This window comes from Oryza glaberrima, chromosome 5 (assembly GCF_000147395.1).
Source record: "Oryza glaberrima chromosome 5, OglaRS2, whole genome shotgun sequence".
In the NCBI taxonomy this organism is placed as follows: domain Eukaryota; kingdom Viridiplantae; phylum Streptophyta; class Magnoliopsida; order Poales; family Poaceae; genus Oryza; species Oryza glaberrima.
The window spans coordinates 22,801,937-22,818,812 of record NC_068330.1 but is presented as its reverse complement, the minus strand read 5'-3'; the positions used below and the strand labels follow the sequence as shown (position 1 = coordinate 22,818,812).

Below are 16,876 nucleotides of genomic sequence, written 5' to 3'. Positions count from 1 at the left end.
TGTGGGAGACGGGTCAATGGGCTGCACAGCTGCATCATCCAGAAGCATTTCCTGTCGCTGCCAGCATTGTCATCGAGCACCTATACGGTGTGCATTTTCAGGTTAAAAAAAAAAACGGAGTATCCAAAGCTATACTCGGTATTCTAGAAGTGAAGAAACCGGATAAACTTTTCACTGTGGTATTTATCCATATATACCGACTATATACTGTATGCACGTGTGGTATTGAGTGCAGTATCTTATGCTCCCTTTCACTTACCGTTTCAGGCCTACGACTAGTCAACGAATGACCACAAAGAGTTTAAAGACAACCCAGAGGCGCCAGAGCCACATCATTATCTAAGACTTTTCTGTTTGACTCAACTTTAGACCAGGGATTTGTGCACGAGTACATCTAGATGTGACACTGACATCGTGGGCCCAACTCACCCTGAACCCGTGACCTCGTGCTGACGACTCACATTCCCGGCCTCAGGTGGATGATCCCCCTGTAAAATCAGTGGAAACAAAAAGCTTATCATCATTTGCTAATTGCTTCCACTTTAAATTTACTTGCCGTGCTTGACCGGTTATAATCTCGACTCTCGTAATAGTTTTCTTTTTCTTTGAAGACTAATAAATAGTGTGATACTAGTTCTAATCGGTTTGAAGATATACTAAAAGAAATGGTTTCAACAGCGACAATACGGCCAGTGGAGCAAAATTAGATGTTTAAATTATTGGTGGCCATGGGTGATAGCAATAAGATCGCGCGATCTGCAACATCTTCCACTCCTCTTTGTCGCAAGTGATCGACACCTCTGTGCTTCCGAATAGTTTGACCATTCATCCGACGGCAGAGTAATGTGCCGGCACATGCTACAGTCCAAGCCAACGGAGCATATTGTCGTACCATGATCATGAAAAGATCGCAAAACTCCCATAAAGAAACCATGTCACGAGCTGTGCAATTCGTACACGTTGCTCAGCTTAGTCCTTAACTTAACTTAGTAGTAGCTGCATAAACAAACCATCTAGAACATATCCCTTTCAAACAACGCCACCATCTGACCAGCAAAAACCAAACAAAAGATGAGCTAAACCACCAACTGGTGAACTAGTATCAAATTATAAAGGAAAGCATGGCTGAAACTTCCAAGCAAGCAGCACCCAAAAACTAATCCTAAATTCCTAACAAATTCAATCATTTAACCAAACAGGATAATGGAGGAAGAAAAGTCTGCACGTGCCTTTCACACTGCATATAAATGGCCCACCCACGTTTCTCACGGTGGAGTCCGCGATGGCTGCTTGCCTCACCGAGTGAACGCACGCGCTCGCCGGCGGCGACCAAGAAACCACGCGAAGACATGGCATTCCCGAGCGGCAAAGCCTACTACCTCCACCTCCTCCTGCTCGCGATCCTGCCAAGCCTCGTCGCGCGGCGCGGCGCGGCGCAGCAGGGCGGCGTCGACGAGAAGCAGCTCCTGCTCCAGGTCAAGCGCGCGTGGGGGGACCCCGCGGCGCTCGCGTCGTGGACGGACGCGGCGCCGCACTGCCGCTGGGTGTACGTGTCCTGCGACGGCGGCGGCACCGGCCGCGTCACGTCGCTGTCCCTCCCCAACGTCGCCGTCGCCGGCGCCGTCCCCGACGCCATCGGCGGGCTGACGGCGCTCACGGTGCTCAACCTCCAGAACACCAGCGTCGGCGGCGTGTTCCCGGCGTTCCTCTACAACCTCACCGCGATCACCTCCATCGACCTCTCGATGAACAGTATCGGCGGCGAGCTCCCCGCCGACATTGACCGGCTCGGCAAGAACCTGACCTACCTCGCCTTGAACAACAACAACTTCACCGGCGTGATACCGGCGGCGGTGTCGAAGCTCAAGAACCTGAAGGTGTTTACCCTCAACTGCAACCAGCTCACCGGCACGATCCCGGCGGCGCTCGGCGAGCTCACTAGCCTCGAGACGCTCAAGCTCGAGGTGAATCAGTTCACCCCCGGCGAGCTGCCGGGATCGTTTAAGAACTTGACGAGCCTGAAGACGGTCTGGCTGGCGCAGTGCAACCTCACCGGCGATTTCCCCAGCTACGTCACAGAGATGATGGAGATGGAGTATCTCGACCTGTCCCAGAATTCATTCACCGGAAGCATACCTCCTGGGATTTGGAACCTTCCAAAGCTGCAGTACTTGTTCCTGTACACCAACCAGCTCACCGGCGACGTCGTCGTCAATGGCAAGATTGGAGCAGCGAGCTTAATTTATCTCGACATATCTGAGAACCAGCTGACTGGAACGATCCCAGAGAGCTTTGGAAGTTTGATGAACCTAACTAACTTAGCCTTGATGACGAACAACTTCTCCGGCGAGATACCGGCGAGCCTTGCTCAGCTTCCATCGCTGGTGATAATGAAGCTGTTCGAGAACAATCTCACCGGCCAGATTCCGGCGGAGCTCGGGAAGCACTCGCCATTTCTGAGAGACATCGAGGTCGACAACAACGACCTCACCGGGCCAATACCGGAGGGGGTCTGCGACAACCGCCGGTTGTGGATCATCTCCGCCGCCGGCAACCGGTTGAACGGCTCAATTCCAGCGAGTCTTGCCACTTGCCCGGCGCTGCTGAGTCTCCAGCTCCAGGACAACGAGCTTTCCGGCGAGGTGCCGGCGGCGCTGTGGACGGAGACGAGGCTGATCACCGTGCTCCTGCAGAACAATGGACAGCTCACCGGAAGCCTGCCGGAGAAGCTGTATTGGAATCTGACGAGGCTTTACATCCACAACAACCGTTTCAGTGGCCGGCTTCCGGCGACGGCCACCAAGCTCCAGAAGTTCAACGCCGAGAACAACTTGTTCTCCGGCGAGATACCTGACGGGTTCGCCGCCGGGATGCCATTGCTGCAGGAGCTGGACCTGTCAAGGAATCAGCTCTCCGGGGCCATCCCGGCGAGCATCGCGTCGCTCAGTGGCTTGTCGCAGATGAACTTCAGCAGGAACCAGTTCACCGGCGATATTCCGGCGGGATTGGGCTCCATGCCGGTGCTCACCCTGCTCGACCTTTCGTCGAACAAGCTCTCCGGCGGTATTCCGACGTCGCTGGGATCGCTGAAGATTAACCAGCTTAACCTGTCGTCAAATCAGCTCACCGGCGAGATCCCGGCCGCGCTCGCCATCTCCGCCTACGACCAGAGCTTCCTCGGCAACCCCGGTCTCTGCGTATCGGCGGCGCCGGCGGGTAACTTCGCGGGCCTGCGCTCGTGCGCTGCGAAGGCATCCGACGGCGTATCGCCGGGTCTCCGGTCGGGTCTCCTCGCCGCCGGCGCGGCCCTCGTCGTCTTGATCGGGGCGCTCGCCTTCTTCGTCGTCCGCGACATCAAGAGGCGGAAGCGGCTCGCGCGGACAGAGCCGGCATGGAAGATGACCCCATTCCAGCCCCTCGACTTCAGCGAGGCCGCCCTTGTGCGCGGGCTCGCCGACGAGAACCTCATCGGCAAGGGCGGCGCGGGGCGCGTGTACCGCGTCGCGTACGCCAGCCGGAGCAGCGGCGGCGCCGGCGGCACCGTCGCCGTGAAGCGCATATGGACCGGCGGCAAGCTGGACAAGAACCTGGAGCGCGAGTTCGATTCGGAGGTGGACATCCTCGGTCATGTCCGCCACACCAACATCGTGAAGCTCCTCTGCTGCCTCTCCCGCGCGGAGACGAAGCTCCTCGTGTACGAGTACATGGAGAACGGCAGCCTCGACAAGTGGCTCCACGGGAACAAATTGCTGGCCGGTGGCGCGACGGCGAGGGCGCCGTCGGTCCGGCGAGCGCCGCTGGACTGGCTGGCGAGGGTCAGGGTGGCCGTCGGCGCGGCGAGGGGCCTCTGCTACATGCACCACGAGTGCTCGCCGCCGATCGTGCACCGGGACATCAAGTCCAGCAACATCCTGCTCGACGCTGAGCTCATGGCCAAGGTCGCCGACTTCGGGCTCGCCCGGATGCTGGTCCAGGCCGGGACGCCGGACACCATGACCGCCGTCGCCGGATCGTTCGGCTACATGGCTCCTGGTAATTCACCTCAACCAACCTCGCTGCTCGTCTCACGATTCTCCCTTGATTTCTTCTCTTATCACAGCGACTTACCTTGTGCTGACCACGATCGTCTCGTGCAGAGTGCGCGTACACGAGGAAGGTGAACGAGAAGGTCGACGTGTACAGCTTCGGGGTGGTGCTCCTCGAGCTGATCACCGGCAGGGAAGCCCACGACGGCGGCGAGCACGGCTCGCTGGCGGAGTGGGCGTGGCGGCACCTGCAATCGGGCAGGAGCATCGCCGACGCGGTGGACAGGTGCATCACCGACGCCGGGTACGGCGACGACGCCGAGGTCGTGTTCAAGCTCGGCATCATCTGCACCGGCGCGCAGCCGGCGACGAGGCCGACGATGAGGGACGTTCTGCAGATTCTGGTGAGGTGCGAGCAGGCGCTCCAGAACACCGTGGACGGGAAGGTGGCGGAGTACGACGGCGACGGCGCGCCGTTTCTGCCGATCAGGGGTGGCAGCCGCCGGAAGCAGCTTTCGGACACCAAAGGCATCGACGACGGCAACGGCAGCTTGGACAGCATAGTATGAGAACAATGGTCAATAAGAAGTATAACCTGATCCAATGGTTACCATCTAGGAGAGATGGCACGCTAGTTAGGAGAGCAGGTAGATACCAGACAAAAACATTCGCCATCCTTCAGTTATTTGCATGTAATGAGTATTGTAACTTTGTAAATGCATCTATAAAATTTTGGGACAGTGAGAGTGCAGTCACATACATATATGAGATCAAACAAGAGCAATTCGATTATGTCCCCTTCTTTATTACGAAGAGAAAATACAGAGCAAAAAAATCTTGGTTCTCAACATCAATTAAGGGGGAAAAGAATCTGACAGAACAGGAATGGAAATTGCCTGTGCCTCCATTTCCCTGTTAGTCTGCTACTGCCATCCAACGTTTTATGCCATTAGAAAACCTCCAAACTCATTGTCGCTATACTAGCTATATCCCGCTGCAGAGGCACTTATGTTTGCCCTCAGAATAGCCAAAAAAAGATGGTAAGATTTCAAGGGGGGAGCCAGGAGTATTATGTGGATTTTGAAGGGGGAAATGAGAACCTACAAACGGAGTTTGATTCATCATTCATCAAGATCATCCTTAAAGCTAGTCGATCTCGGCATACTGGGAGTGCGAGGCTGCGAGAAGAGCAGCTCCAATGCCAGAACCATCGTTGGCCAGCTTGGTAACCACAGAAGACGAGACATCATCCCCAAGAAGGTCTGTTAGAGTTGATTCTAAGCAACTGCTGAACTTCTTGTAATGTTCATAGAGCCCACCATCCAAGGCAATGACAGTCCTAGGCATCTTACTGCCGTCTTTTGGCATCTTGTCCCGACCTAGCTTCTTTAGGACCCCATATATGCCAGCAGCAGCCAAGCGTGCAGCACGCTCTGCAACTATGTCACAAATGTGACTGGTAATGTATCTTACTTCCAGGGAAGTATCTGGGACCTGAATAAAAGATCAAATCATAAATAAGCAACCAATACTCATTGAACAGTGTTGGATGTTGCGTATCCACTTTGGGTCAAGAAATTTCATACCCCGACGATATCCTTTAGCTTAGCTCCAACAGTTTTAAGGTCATGTGACGAGTCATGATGCATGGCTGACATATCCGGTGTCCTGTGATACAACAATTGAGATACTTATAAAAAATTCTACCAGAGTTGCATAAGATTGAGGGGTTAGAAGCATAAAGAAAAACTGGTGAGCAAAAACCAAACCACCCTAATTATCCAAGCTAGATAACTTCTAGTTGCACACAATTATGAGAATCAACCAGAACCAGAAGAAAGTAGTAATGGATAAAACAACAAAGTGTATGTTTGTCACCTTCCATGGATTTGCTAACTGATTTAGCATGATAATTTCAAGATATACAAACAACTTCCCCTTCCATAATCTATCTGGGTATATTATCAACAGTGCAAATATTATAATGGAAACGATGCCAACGTCTTTATATCATGTGCACTCTTATCCAAGGGGTAGTCACAGAAATCGTGAAAAAAAAAACTTGACCAGCATGATAGTTAACAACAAAGTAAAACGGCTTTTGCCATGACAAAAGGAAGGAATGAAGATCAAAAGAGAGATGGTACAGAAATATACCTTAGTACAAACGGTTGCTCTAGCTTAGATGGAACAACATCCCCAAACAAAGCTGCATCATGAGCAAGCTTCAGCAAGATTCTTCGCACTATCTCTCCAAGATACATGCCAGAAATCAACTTTTCATATATCTGTTGGAAAATACATACAAGTTAATGCGGTCCACCTAAAAGGCTAAAACTAAAAGGAGAGGAAAATACTGGGGATAGAATACCTGCTCTCCAGGATTCAAGCTTTCAAAATCCATTGCTTTATCGAATTCTGAAAGAGGAAGCTTATCTGATTTAAAGCTCCCCCATTCTGTGTTGATTACCTAGAGAATACCAAATAATTCCACGTTTACATATTTTTTTAAGTAGGGTTAACATTCAAGAGTGTCGGCATTGATCATCTATAAGACATAGACAACTAATGATAATCCCAAGCATAAGGTATTCACACACTAACCATATTTCCGGACCTAGGCAGTAAACCGGTCCATTTAGGAATTGCATTAGCATTCTCAACATATGCTGCATTTGTACCAGTGCCCAATATTATAGCAGCAACAACACTGTTATCCGCATACCTCCCACCAGCCAATGTGCCGACAGTGTCATTAACCTAACATCAGTGGTAAATCATGTCAACAATGTTTGCATCACATCATCAGATGTGAATACCCCAAAAACAGCATCAGGATACAAATGATTATCAATGCCTCAGATAACGGAGCTGAGCATAGATATAGTGTGGAAGTAAGAAATTGACTAAATTAATATATATTAACTTACCAATGCTGTAATTTTCATATCTAATCCCTGCCTCTCCATGGCCTTGCCCAACTCAGATACAACGTCTTCACCAACCTAATTCAGGAGATAATATAGCAAAATCAAATTATTCTTATTGGATGCTTGACAGTTCACACAGATATGATCAACCAGGCAAACATAATACTGAGTACTACTAAAGATCCTCAAATTAAATATGCTTCCTGATCAAGGTCGATATTTCTTTTCACTAACCTAGTTAAGTTGATTACAATGTACACAAAGGGAGATTGTAGCAAATAGCTAATTGAAATACTCCATTGCCATATTCAATCAAGCTTTATCAAGGAACCTTGTGACATAATTCATGTGTTTAAAGAAGGATCAGGATAGTGTTCTAGTCAAGGTATGTCCAAAAGTTATTTTTGACTTTTACCGCGTCATTGATGGAGAAACCCTTTGTCCACTTGATGAGCGTTCCTGACGATATTGATGTCTGGCTCACTGGGAAGGAAAAGGTGAAGCCCAGCTCTCTCTGTCTCCCTTCTGGGAGGTGGAAATCATCACCTTCAGTATCAACAAATTTTGACAATGCAGAAGCAATAAAATCAAACAGTTCCTGCATTAATAGTCAGAAAATACATAAGACAAGCACGGAATGTACAGCTCCAAGAAATTTAAAATCAAGCAGCAAATGCTTACCATGGAAGTTCCAACCATCAGATGTGGTGGAATTGAGACTTCCTCGTACTGTTGTTGGACGACACGTTTCTCCTTGCCACCGAGTTGGACTCGCAGGACGCGGAAGTTGGTTCCTCCAAGATCCAATGCATAAAACAACCCCTGTTCATTTCTGCAAAGGGAAATCATTATGATCAAAGAATGAAATTACTACTTTTGGAAGAAGGCAGCAGGAAACATTGTATGCTTATGGGTGAGTGAGTTCTAACAGACTGGTAGAAGGATCCGATAGAATAAGAATGAATCATTATATTTAAGAAACTTCCTTCAGGATGTGCCTGCCACATTTAGCTTAACGATGTGGAGGTTACAGAGAAACTTATTACCAGACCAACTATACCATGAGATAAGCTCGACTGATGGATCTAATTGGTCAGATTGCTAACAAGGAAACCACAATGCAAAGGAACTCTCTGCCATACATTAGTTAATTACCTGTCACTGAAGCCTTAACAAATCAAACCAACAAGAAATTAATTAATCACATATCATAATCAGAAATCCTAAAGAGCCAAAGTAGGAACAAATGGACGATCAAATTAATTAATCACATATCATAATCAGAAATCCTAAAGAGCCAAAGTAGGAACAAATGGATGATCTACTATAGATCACAAAACCGAAGATCATCTGAGAACGATAGGATATGTTGACGGGAGACCTATCTTTCCTAGCTTAGATAGGCTAATTTATCTATCTTGTTTGAGTTCTATGTAGAATCCTGTTTACACAAGGACATGAGGGGTACAGTTCGTAATCCGGTACCCCGCAAATTGTTTTAGCAAACAAATGTGATCTATAATCTATAACATGTATGTATAGTATGTGTATGCACAATCAGCTAAATTAAAACAATCATTTTCAAGCACAAAAATCATCCTTGTCAAGAGTATTATCATTTTCTCTTGGCTACTTTATATTTTTTTCTATAACAATGATTTATGTTTGTGTTAATAACACATACTAGCATTTCATTTTTTTTCTCATTGCATGATGCTTTAGTAACTCTGTACCCCCATCACCGAAATCCTGCGTCCTGGTGCATGAGAAGCAATTTCAGATGCCCACGACTCCACATTTTTCCTTCAATCACTGGTATGAGCCAATTTGGCTTGGCTCTCCTCAGCAGAGTCCGAGAGCAAGCGTTTCCTTGTGGTTACATAACTTTTTCAGTTATAACAAATGGCTTATATTGTTTGGCAAAGCTAGGATTGATCTAGCTTCGATCGGAACGTACAAAAAAAAAATCCCAATTCACGAATACGAGACACCAAAACCACATGAAGATCAAATGGGAGATTATTGTTCCCATTCTCTTCGGATCACCACTAGGCGCAATTTTCGGGGGAATCTGATTTTCGTACAAACATCATAAAAAGAATTCGCACATTTCCTACCATCCCATCAAAAGGTCAGTCGGTCCTAATCAGAGCACGGAGATAAATCCCCACGGTTACGCGCGTCACTACTAGATTTGTTCCCGAACGATTCGCATCAATACGAGACCTTTCCCAATTCCAAACTTTTTAGATCACAAAGTTCCAAACCCATAATACGAAAAACGAAAGGAAACATAATACGAAAAACGAAAGGAATCAGAGATCAGATCGGAATCGAGGCGCTTACCCGGTGGGGAGGTTGTCGACGTAGGTGATGAGCATCTTGACCATGGCGTGGCTGTCCCCGCGCAGGCCTCGCTCCATCTCGGTGACCATGGCGTCCGAGATGCCCCGCAGCAGCGCCGTCGGGGTCGACAGCGCGTGCTCCACGTCCTCGATCACCGCCGCCACCTTCCTCTTCCTCTCCGCCGCGGCTCCCTCCACCAGCTCCAGGTCCCTCCTCCTCCGCCTCCGCGCCAGCACCACCGCCACCCCGACCGCCGCGGCCACCACCACCGCCGTCCCCACCGCCGCCGCCTTCCCCATCACCGCTGCTCCGCCTTCCCTTCCTCCGATCGATCCAGGTGCCCGAGACCTCCACCGAATTCCGCTTCTGGATCCGAGGCTATGGCGCTCTGCGAGATCCTCTCTTCCCCCCTCCTCTCTCCGGCCGCGTAGGAGAAAGGAGGACGAGAGCCACTGACTTGGGCGTTTTAACCGGTAGCGTCGAGTACCCTTCGCCTTTGCGCCATAAGCGGATCCGCACTCAGGATTTGTACGGCTCAGATCCGCTCTTGTTTGGGAATGGACGGCCTGGATTGGGTGTTTGTCGTAAGTAGATCTGGGGGTGGTTGGCTTGACAATTGTGCGATTGGTTTTTGGTCTTTTGGTTATAAATTATCTTTTGTGAGTGATTTTTCTAAAGATAAAAGATAATTTATAACGGATTTTTGGGAGGCCAACACGGACAAGTGCGGTGCGGCGTGATCCAATTAACAAGAAAAGACTCCAAAACAAAATCAACAAGATATCTTTTATTGCACACGTTGACGTTCATTATACGATCGGAAGTGTACTTCCAAGCCAACCATGTTGATGGGGCCCACGTAACAGTCTCAGTCCAAATAGAACTTGGAAAGGAGACTTTTTAGGGGTAACAAAAAATCAGCGGCGTACGGCAGACAAAGGATAAGGGAATTAAGAAAATGTACAACTAGTCACGTGGATGGCCGGGTGGGTCCCTCCGGAGATTCCTGACGTGAGGAGGACGAGACGACAGATGAGCGGACGCGGATCCTCTGACTTTGCATATCAAAGTCACGGGCGGGCAGTTCCATTCTATCCACCGTCCATTATCATCGTCCATTATCATCAGACGGTTTAAACTCATTCTCCTAATTTCTTTCTTCTTCCTCCGTTCCTTGCTCCCTTCGTTACATAGCTTCATGGCCGGTTGCATTGTCGGCTTGCAACAAACTTCAATCGCATCATGGCCGATGCAGAAAACGAAAAGGGGCTTGCTATAGGGCAATCTTTTAGCCTCGTACCCTACGCATCACCGCATCATTGCGCGAATAGAGCTTGTTGATGACATGGGGACACGATACCAGGTGCGTCGTTGAAATGTCAGCTCGTTAAGTACTGATGATAGTCCATCACTGGAGAAAGTGATGTTCAAATTCAGTGGTCTTAGACTTTGGGTAAGATCATGCAAAGGGAGAAGCTTCAACAATAATCGGATGCCATTTTTCTTGTTGCAACAACAATCTAACTAAGACAGAAGCTGTAGCCTTAAAAGAAAATTTTCAACAACATGTCTACGCCTTAAAAAATTTTCAAAAACATGTCTACACCTTTTGAGCGGCAGAAATTGTGTGCTTTGTTGGCCAACAGTGACAGCCATGGCGGCCAGCCGTGAAGCTACGCAGAAACAGGAGTAAGGAAACAGAGGAAGAAGAAAGGAATTGGGGGGACGAGTTTGGATCGTCGGATGATAACGAACGGGGGATAGAGCAGAACTGCACGCCTGTGACTGTGCAACCTAAAGTCAGAGGATCCGCTTCCCCAGATGAGCCACGCCCACGCGCACGCGGCGGAGACGCAACGGCCAACGGCTCGTGCAACGGCGGATGCTCGCGGTTTTGGGGCGGTGAAACTCAGGGAAACCCGCTGAGCCGTAGTACAAATCCGACACGCACCGGTGTCGTACAAATCCGAGAGACACGATGGTTTTCGTGCAATATGCACTTCCGCACGGGCGCGCTGCCAAGGATCTCAATTCTAAACCGTATCCAGATGAATTTTACTCTGCTTGTTACCCTATCTATGTCTGACTAGGTTGGATATACTTATCCATATAAAGGCGAAATGCTATACGTATGACTTGAGCATCTGACTTCTGGACGACTGCGTAGTATACAACGTCAGTAACAAATAGAATATTTTACGAAGCCTCACACCGTCACGTATCGCATTGTTCTTATAAAAGGTAAGTGGAACCCGTTCAATATTAGATCCCAAGTCAATATCCCCTAGCCAATACTTCATCATAACTAAAGTTTAAGTTGCTTTTAGAAAATTTAGGAGTAACTAGCGACATTATTGACTTTCACATATACTCGGCAAAGAAGGAAAAAAAAGATGATGTCTCAAAATCAGGTTATCTTTAACCTATAACTCATAATATGTGGTAGTAATTACTCCCTCCCTCTCATAATAACTTCGTTTTAGACCCTTCCGTTCCATTTGCCCTATAATAAGTTTATTTTTTTAAAGACATTATTACGTCAGAGTTTATAAAAATAGAGTATAAATATATTTTGAGTATATAAAGAGAGAAATGATTACATTGAAATTTGATAAAACGGGAGTATGATAGACTTTTGGGGTTTTGTATTGATATGTATGGGATAGGTAAAAAATGAAATTATTTTAGAACGGGGGAATATATAAGGCTAAAGGGACTTATATTTTGGATCATATACTATATAAGTTACTCTCATGTACTACCATTAATGCTCCGTTAGCATTGGCGTCCATCATATGTTATAGTCCCAGCTTGGTTGAGGCAGGGCCGTGCCGTCAAATTTGTAGGCCCTGTACAATGCTCTAAGTGAGACCTAAATCAAGTACCAAATATAGCTAAAATAAGGGATAATTTCGTTTTTGCCCCCATTTTCATCTCTAATATTGATTTTGCCCCTACTTTTTGGGGTTTTCGTTTTTGCCCCCACTTTTTTTGAACTGAAAGAGGTGTTTGCCCCTGTTTTGGATGGAGGTTAGTGGGACCGAATTTATGGAAGAAAATAAAGAATTTTTGATTTAGTGAATTACCTTTTTACCCCTGTGAAATGTTTCCCAAGAGTGAACCGAGGCGGCAGCAGGTTCATGGACCAACCCCGCGCTTGGCCCCTAAGGGCTATGGGGAAGACGTTCGCCATGACCCGGTTGCCACTCCCCGCCGCCTCTATGATCGCCGTGCAGATTTGGAGGGACTCGGAGGGGTCGACGCCATCGTCGTACTTCTCGGTGAGGCAGGGTTGGAGCTTTGGGGGTCCTCGGACATTCCGAAGACTCGCCACAAAGACCTAGTAGCCAAGCTTACCTAGTGGGGATGTGGGGGGCCTTGCCCCCTGCCTGGGGTGGCGCGACACTCCTGAGGATGCTGCGCCTTCCCCTGTAGCGGCGGTGCGACACTCACCACACCGGCGCTCGAAAGAACCTCAAAAATCACAAACGCGTCCCCTACCTGGCGCGCCAGAGGTGTTGGAGAATGAACTCCTCCACCAGGGAACTGTGAGGCCCCCCTTTGTGAGTTCGGCCAGGGCCAGCGGGTGAGATTCGAGGGCTTGGTGAGCGGAGCTGTGTGGTCTTGAGGAGGTTAGGCCCCTCCAAGACAATCAGACTAAAGAGGTTTATACAGGTTCGGGCCGCTATGAAGCGTAAAACCCTACTCCTGTGCATGATTGATTGAATGTAGAACACCAGTGCTTGGGGTTGCGAGACCCAAGCGCCAGTTCGCTTGGAAGTCCCCCCCTCCACCACTAAGCCTGGACCTCCTTTTATACCTCAAGGGGTTACCACATGGGTCCAACAACCTAACCTAGCTCCGGTGGAGAAGTATTATAATCTTTGAATTAAATGCATCTCTTGTCTCCTGACTTGGGAAGCCAAGCACACGTCGTCTTGATGATGGGGCCTGTCAAATCTTGCCGCCTGACACGGGGGGTGCCCCTGTCAGTCACCATTTAATGGGTGAAGACTTCTGGGCTCCTATTACACCGGGAAACGGGAGCCTTGCTTTGACCAGAGCGGGAGGACCGACTCCGGTTGGGATAAGAGGATGAGAACCTCTCACCATCATTATTTGATGGGATATGTCGGGCTGCACGTCGCCTGACACACGCGATGGTGCGCCTGACATCTTGGGTCCCATCAGTCATTCGACCGGTCACAGACCGGTTGAGTGCATTGCACACCGCATTAAATGCGGCGTGGCGCGACCTCTCAGGACGCCATAAATGTGGGTAGGTGGGCACCTGGAGGCGGACACCTGTCGGGGGAGCCTGAACCCTAGTCACGGGAGGGGGCGGCCGCCGCCCGACCTCGGGCCCGATCCCCCCTCGGGGGGGAGCCACGTGGCGCCTGGGGCGGCCTTCTCCCTCTAGTCTCGGCCAGGGAGTGGCCGCCGCCCTACCTCGGGCTCGACCCCCCTCGGGGGAGGGCCACGTGGCATTGGAGGGCAGCTTCCTCCATCCAGTCTCTGGGAAGGAGTGGCCGCCACCCTACCTCGGGCCTGACTCCCCTCGGGGGAGGGCCACGTGGCATCGGGGGGCAGCCTCCTCCGACTAGTCTTTAGGGAAGGAGTGGCCGCTGCTCTACCTCGGGGGAGGGCCACGTGGCATCGGGGGGGGGGGGTAGCCTCCTCTGACTAGTCTTTGGGGAAGGAGTGGCCGCCGCCCTACATCGGGGGAGGGCCACGTGGCATCGGGGGGCAGCCTCCTTCGACTAGTCTTTGGGGAAGGAGTGGCCGCCGCTCTACCTCGGGGGAGGACCACATGGCATCGGGGGGTAGCCTCCTCCGACTAGTCTTTGGGGAAGGAGTGGTCGCCGCCCTACCTCGGGGGAGGGCCACGTGGCATCGGGGGGCAGCCTCCTCCGACTAGTCTTTGGGGAAGGAGTGGCCGCCACCCCACCTCGGGCCTGACTCCCCTTGGGGGAGGGCCACGTGGCATCGGGGGACGGCCTCCTCCCTCTAAACCTGATATCCTCGGGCCCATATCACCAACAGGTAACATGCAACAATTAGCTAAATGTATATTTTTGTTGCTATGATTTGTAGGACAAATTACAGTGAGTTGAAATTAGTTGTTAGAGTTGGGTCGTTTTTCAGCTTGCCAGATGAAGGGCCAAAGACCTATATGGAGGGTAAAACATTGCCAACCCAACTTGTTGACATGCATAACTATGGCTTGCTAGAATTAGTAAATTTCATACCTGAACACTTCATATGGGGTTCTAAGCAATACATGACTTTGTGGTGTTCTATGGATGGTGACTCTGTTGAGATTACATCAGACGAACAATTGCTAGATTGGTTTCAGCTGAACCTAGAGAAGGGGGTTGTATGCATTGATGCCCAAATAATTGATTTTGATAGTCCATTGCAATTTTCACCCACAAAACGTAGGTATCATCCTTCAGTGAGGAATAGGGCAGCCATAAGTGAGATAGCTACTAATGAGAGAGCCACTATTGAGATAGCCACAAATGAGATAGCCACAAATGAGAGAGCCACAAATGTGATAGCCACTAATGAGAGAGCCACAAATGTGACAGCCACTAATGAGAGAGCCGAGAAATCCAAAAAAACGAGTCCATGTGATGAGGAGGCAGTCGGAGTTGTTTATGAGGGCATATACTCTGACACCGAATCACTTGTGGCACAGAGTGATAGCAGCTATGACTCTGACTTGGCGGAATCATCTGATTCTGAATTTGACTGCTCTGACCCTGAGTTTGATCCTGATCAAGAAATAGTTGATGAGGATGACGATGATGATGTCCCTGTCTTTGCATATGATGTTCATGATCCATGTATTGATGTTGGTGTGGTGTTCCCAGATGTGAATCAATGCAAGTCAGCAGTTACAAATCATTGTATCTTGAATGATCATGCTTTTGACATTATCAAGAAAGACAAGAAAAGATTTAGAGCCAAATGCAAGAGTGCGGATCAAGGTTGCAAGTGGCTGTTTTTTGCATCTACTAGTCCCAAGTTGTAAGATCGAGATGTCGACTAGAGGGGGGGTGAATAGGCGATTTAAAACTAAATGACACCTAATCAAAACTAACCTAAGTTGCTAGGCTTGGTGAGGGTCAACTCTAACTAAGCAACTAAGTTATGTTTTGCAAACTTAGGGTGATAGAGGCTCAATTATATCTCTAGGAAAGTAAATCACACTACTATGTCAATGTTTAGCAATCCTAGGGTGATATGATCTCAAGTTTGTCTCTAGAAAAGTAAATTGCACAAAAGTAAATGCGACAACCAAATGAGACAAGGAGACAAGAGATTTTTCACCGAGGTTCGAAAACTCGCCGGTTTCCTACTCCCCGTTGAGGCGAGCCCAACTCCACCGCTCAACCACGAAGCCTCCGCAGCCCCCTTCGTCAAGAGGTGGGCAAGGCGGGAGCCGGCCCACGGAGAGGACTACCCAAGCCTCGATCACTAGGGTAGTTCTTCCTTCACTCCGAAGGTGGTGAACTCCAAACCACTCACAAACCGGCACCGGGCCTCCTCCACAATCTTCTCGGAGAGGTCACCGGGCAACTTCTCCACAAGCCGTCTAGGAGGCGGCAACCTCCAAGAGTAACAAGCAATGACCCGGCGTGGAGATGATCAAGTGCCACACTAGCTCTACAATGGAAGCAAATGCACTTGACTCTTGGCTAATCAACCCTCTAACACTAGATGGATGAACACAAAGCTCAAGTGAGTGTGAGAGAGGTGCAAGGGGTGTATGCCATTGAATTGGGTGCCAAGAGAGCCCCGTTGCTGCTGGTGGGGGAGTATTTATACTCCCACCCACCAAAACTAGCCGTTGGGGGTGAAATCCCCCAACTCTGTGCTCTGCCGGTCTGACCGGAGGTATGTGGCCGGTCAGACCGTGCTACTCTACAACGGCTAGAAAAGGACCCCATCGGCCTGGCCGGTCAGACCGACATGGGGTGTCTGGTCAGACCGGCCTCGGCTCGGTCAGACCGCCATCGGCTCGGTCTGACCGACTACGGCTCCGTCGGCTCTGTATCGGCCATCCCGAGCAGCATCATCTCGGCCTCCAGGAGGCCGGTCTGACCGGGAAAGTGCCGCCGGTCAGACTGCCACTATGTAGCCGGTCTGACCGGTCAGGGCACGCCGGTCAGACCGCCACTATGTGGCCGGTCTGACCGCCTCTGGTCAGGCCGAACCCAGTGAATTTGTGTAAGGAAAAAGAGAGCACAAATGAAAATGCAATGACCTAATGTGGCAATTAAAATCATCTCTTTGCTAGGTCATTACCCCTCTTAATAGTACGGTGAAACTAAAATTAAACTAGCAAATTTGATCGCCCTACACCTCGATCAATTCTAAATTAAAGCGTTAGTTTTACCGTCTTCTTTCCCTTTGCTTTGCGCCGTCAATTTTAATCCATCGATAATCATCCATGTGCACATATGACGTCGACCTAACTTAAAATGTATAGCTCAAAGACAACGGTTAGTCCACAATTAGTGCTTGTCATTAATTACCAAAATAAACACCGGGGGCCTAGATGCTTCA

At 49.4% G+C, this 16,876-nt stretch overlaps 2 protein-coding genes across 2 annotated transcripts; one reads left to right on the top strand and one right to left on the bottom strand.

The window, feature by feature from the left end:
• The first annotated feature begins 1,290 nt into the window (after positions 1-1,290).
• LOC127773287 (receptor-like protein kinase HSL1) lies at positions 1,291-4,784 on the top strand. Its single transcript, XM_052299327.1, has 2 exons — positions 1,291-4,032; positions 4,137-4,784. Exons 1-2 carry the CDS (start codon positions 1,350-1,352, stop codon positions 4,592-4,594), a joined length of 3,141 nt encoding a protein of 1,046 aa, XP_052155287.1. The 5' UTR covers positions 1,291-1,349; the 3' UTR covers positions 4,595-4,784.
• LOC127773288 (hexokinase-5) lies at positions 4,726-9,769 on the bottom strand. The gene is made up of 9 exons (XM_052299328.1): positions 9,302-9,769; positions 7,637-7,787; positions 7,371-7,553; positions 6,956-7,030; positions 6,630-6,785; positions 6,397-6,495; positions 6,183-6,313; positions 5,612-5,693; positions 4,726-5,519 (listed from the first exon to the last, which is right to left on the bottom strand). Exons 1-9 carry the CDS (start codon positions 9,598-9,600, stop codon positions 5,172-5,174), a joined length of 1,524 nt encoding a protein of 507 aa, XP_052155288.1. The 5' UTR covers positions 9,601-9,769; the 3' UTR covers positions 4,726-5,171.
• Between the last annotated feature and the right edge of the window lie 7,107 nt (positions 9,770-16,876).

Bases quoted from the DNA above. Each gene is read 5' to 3' on its own strand.
- LOC127773287 (XM_052299327.1), top strand. From the start codon at position 1,350: ATGGCATTCCCGAGCGGCAAAGCCTACTACCTCCACCTCCTCCTGCTC. The intron at 4,033-4,136 runs GTAATTCACCTC...CGTCTCGTGCAG, and splicing joins GTTCGGCTACATGGCTCCTG to AGTGCGCGTACACGAGGAAG.
- LOC127773288 (XM_052299328.1), bottom strand. From the start codon at position 9,600: ATGGGGAAGGCGGCGGCGGTGGGGACGGCGGTGGTGGTGGCCGCGGCG. The intron at 7,554-7,636 runs GTAAGCATTTGC...CTATTAATGCAG, and splicing joins TGATGGTTGGAACTTCCATG to GAACTGTTTGATTTTATTGC. The intron at 6,496-6,629 runs GTTAGTGTGTGA...GGTATTCTCTAG, and splicing joins TGCCTAGGTCCGGAAATATG to GTAATCAACACAGAATGGGG.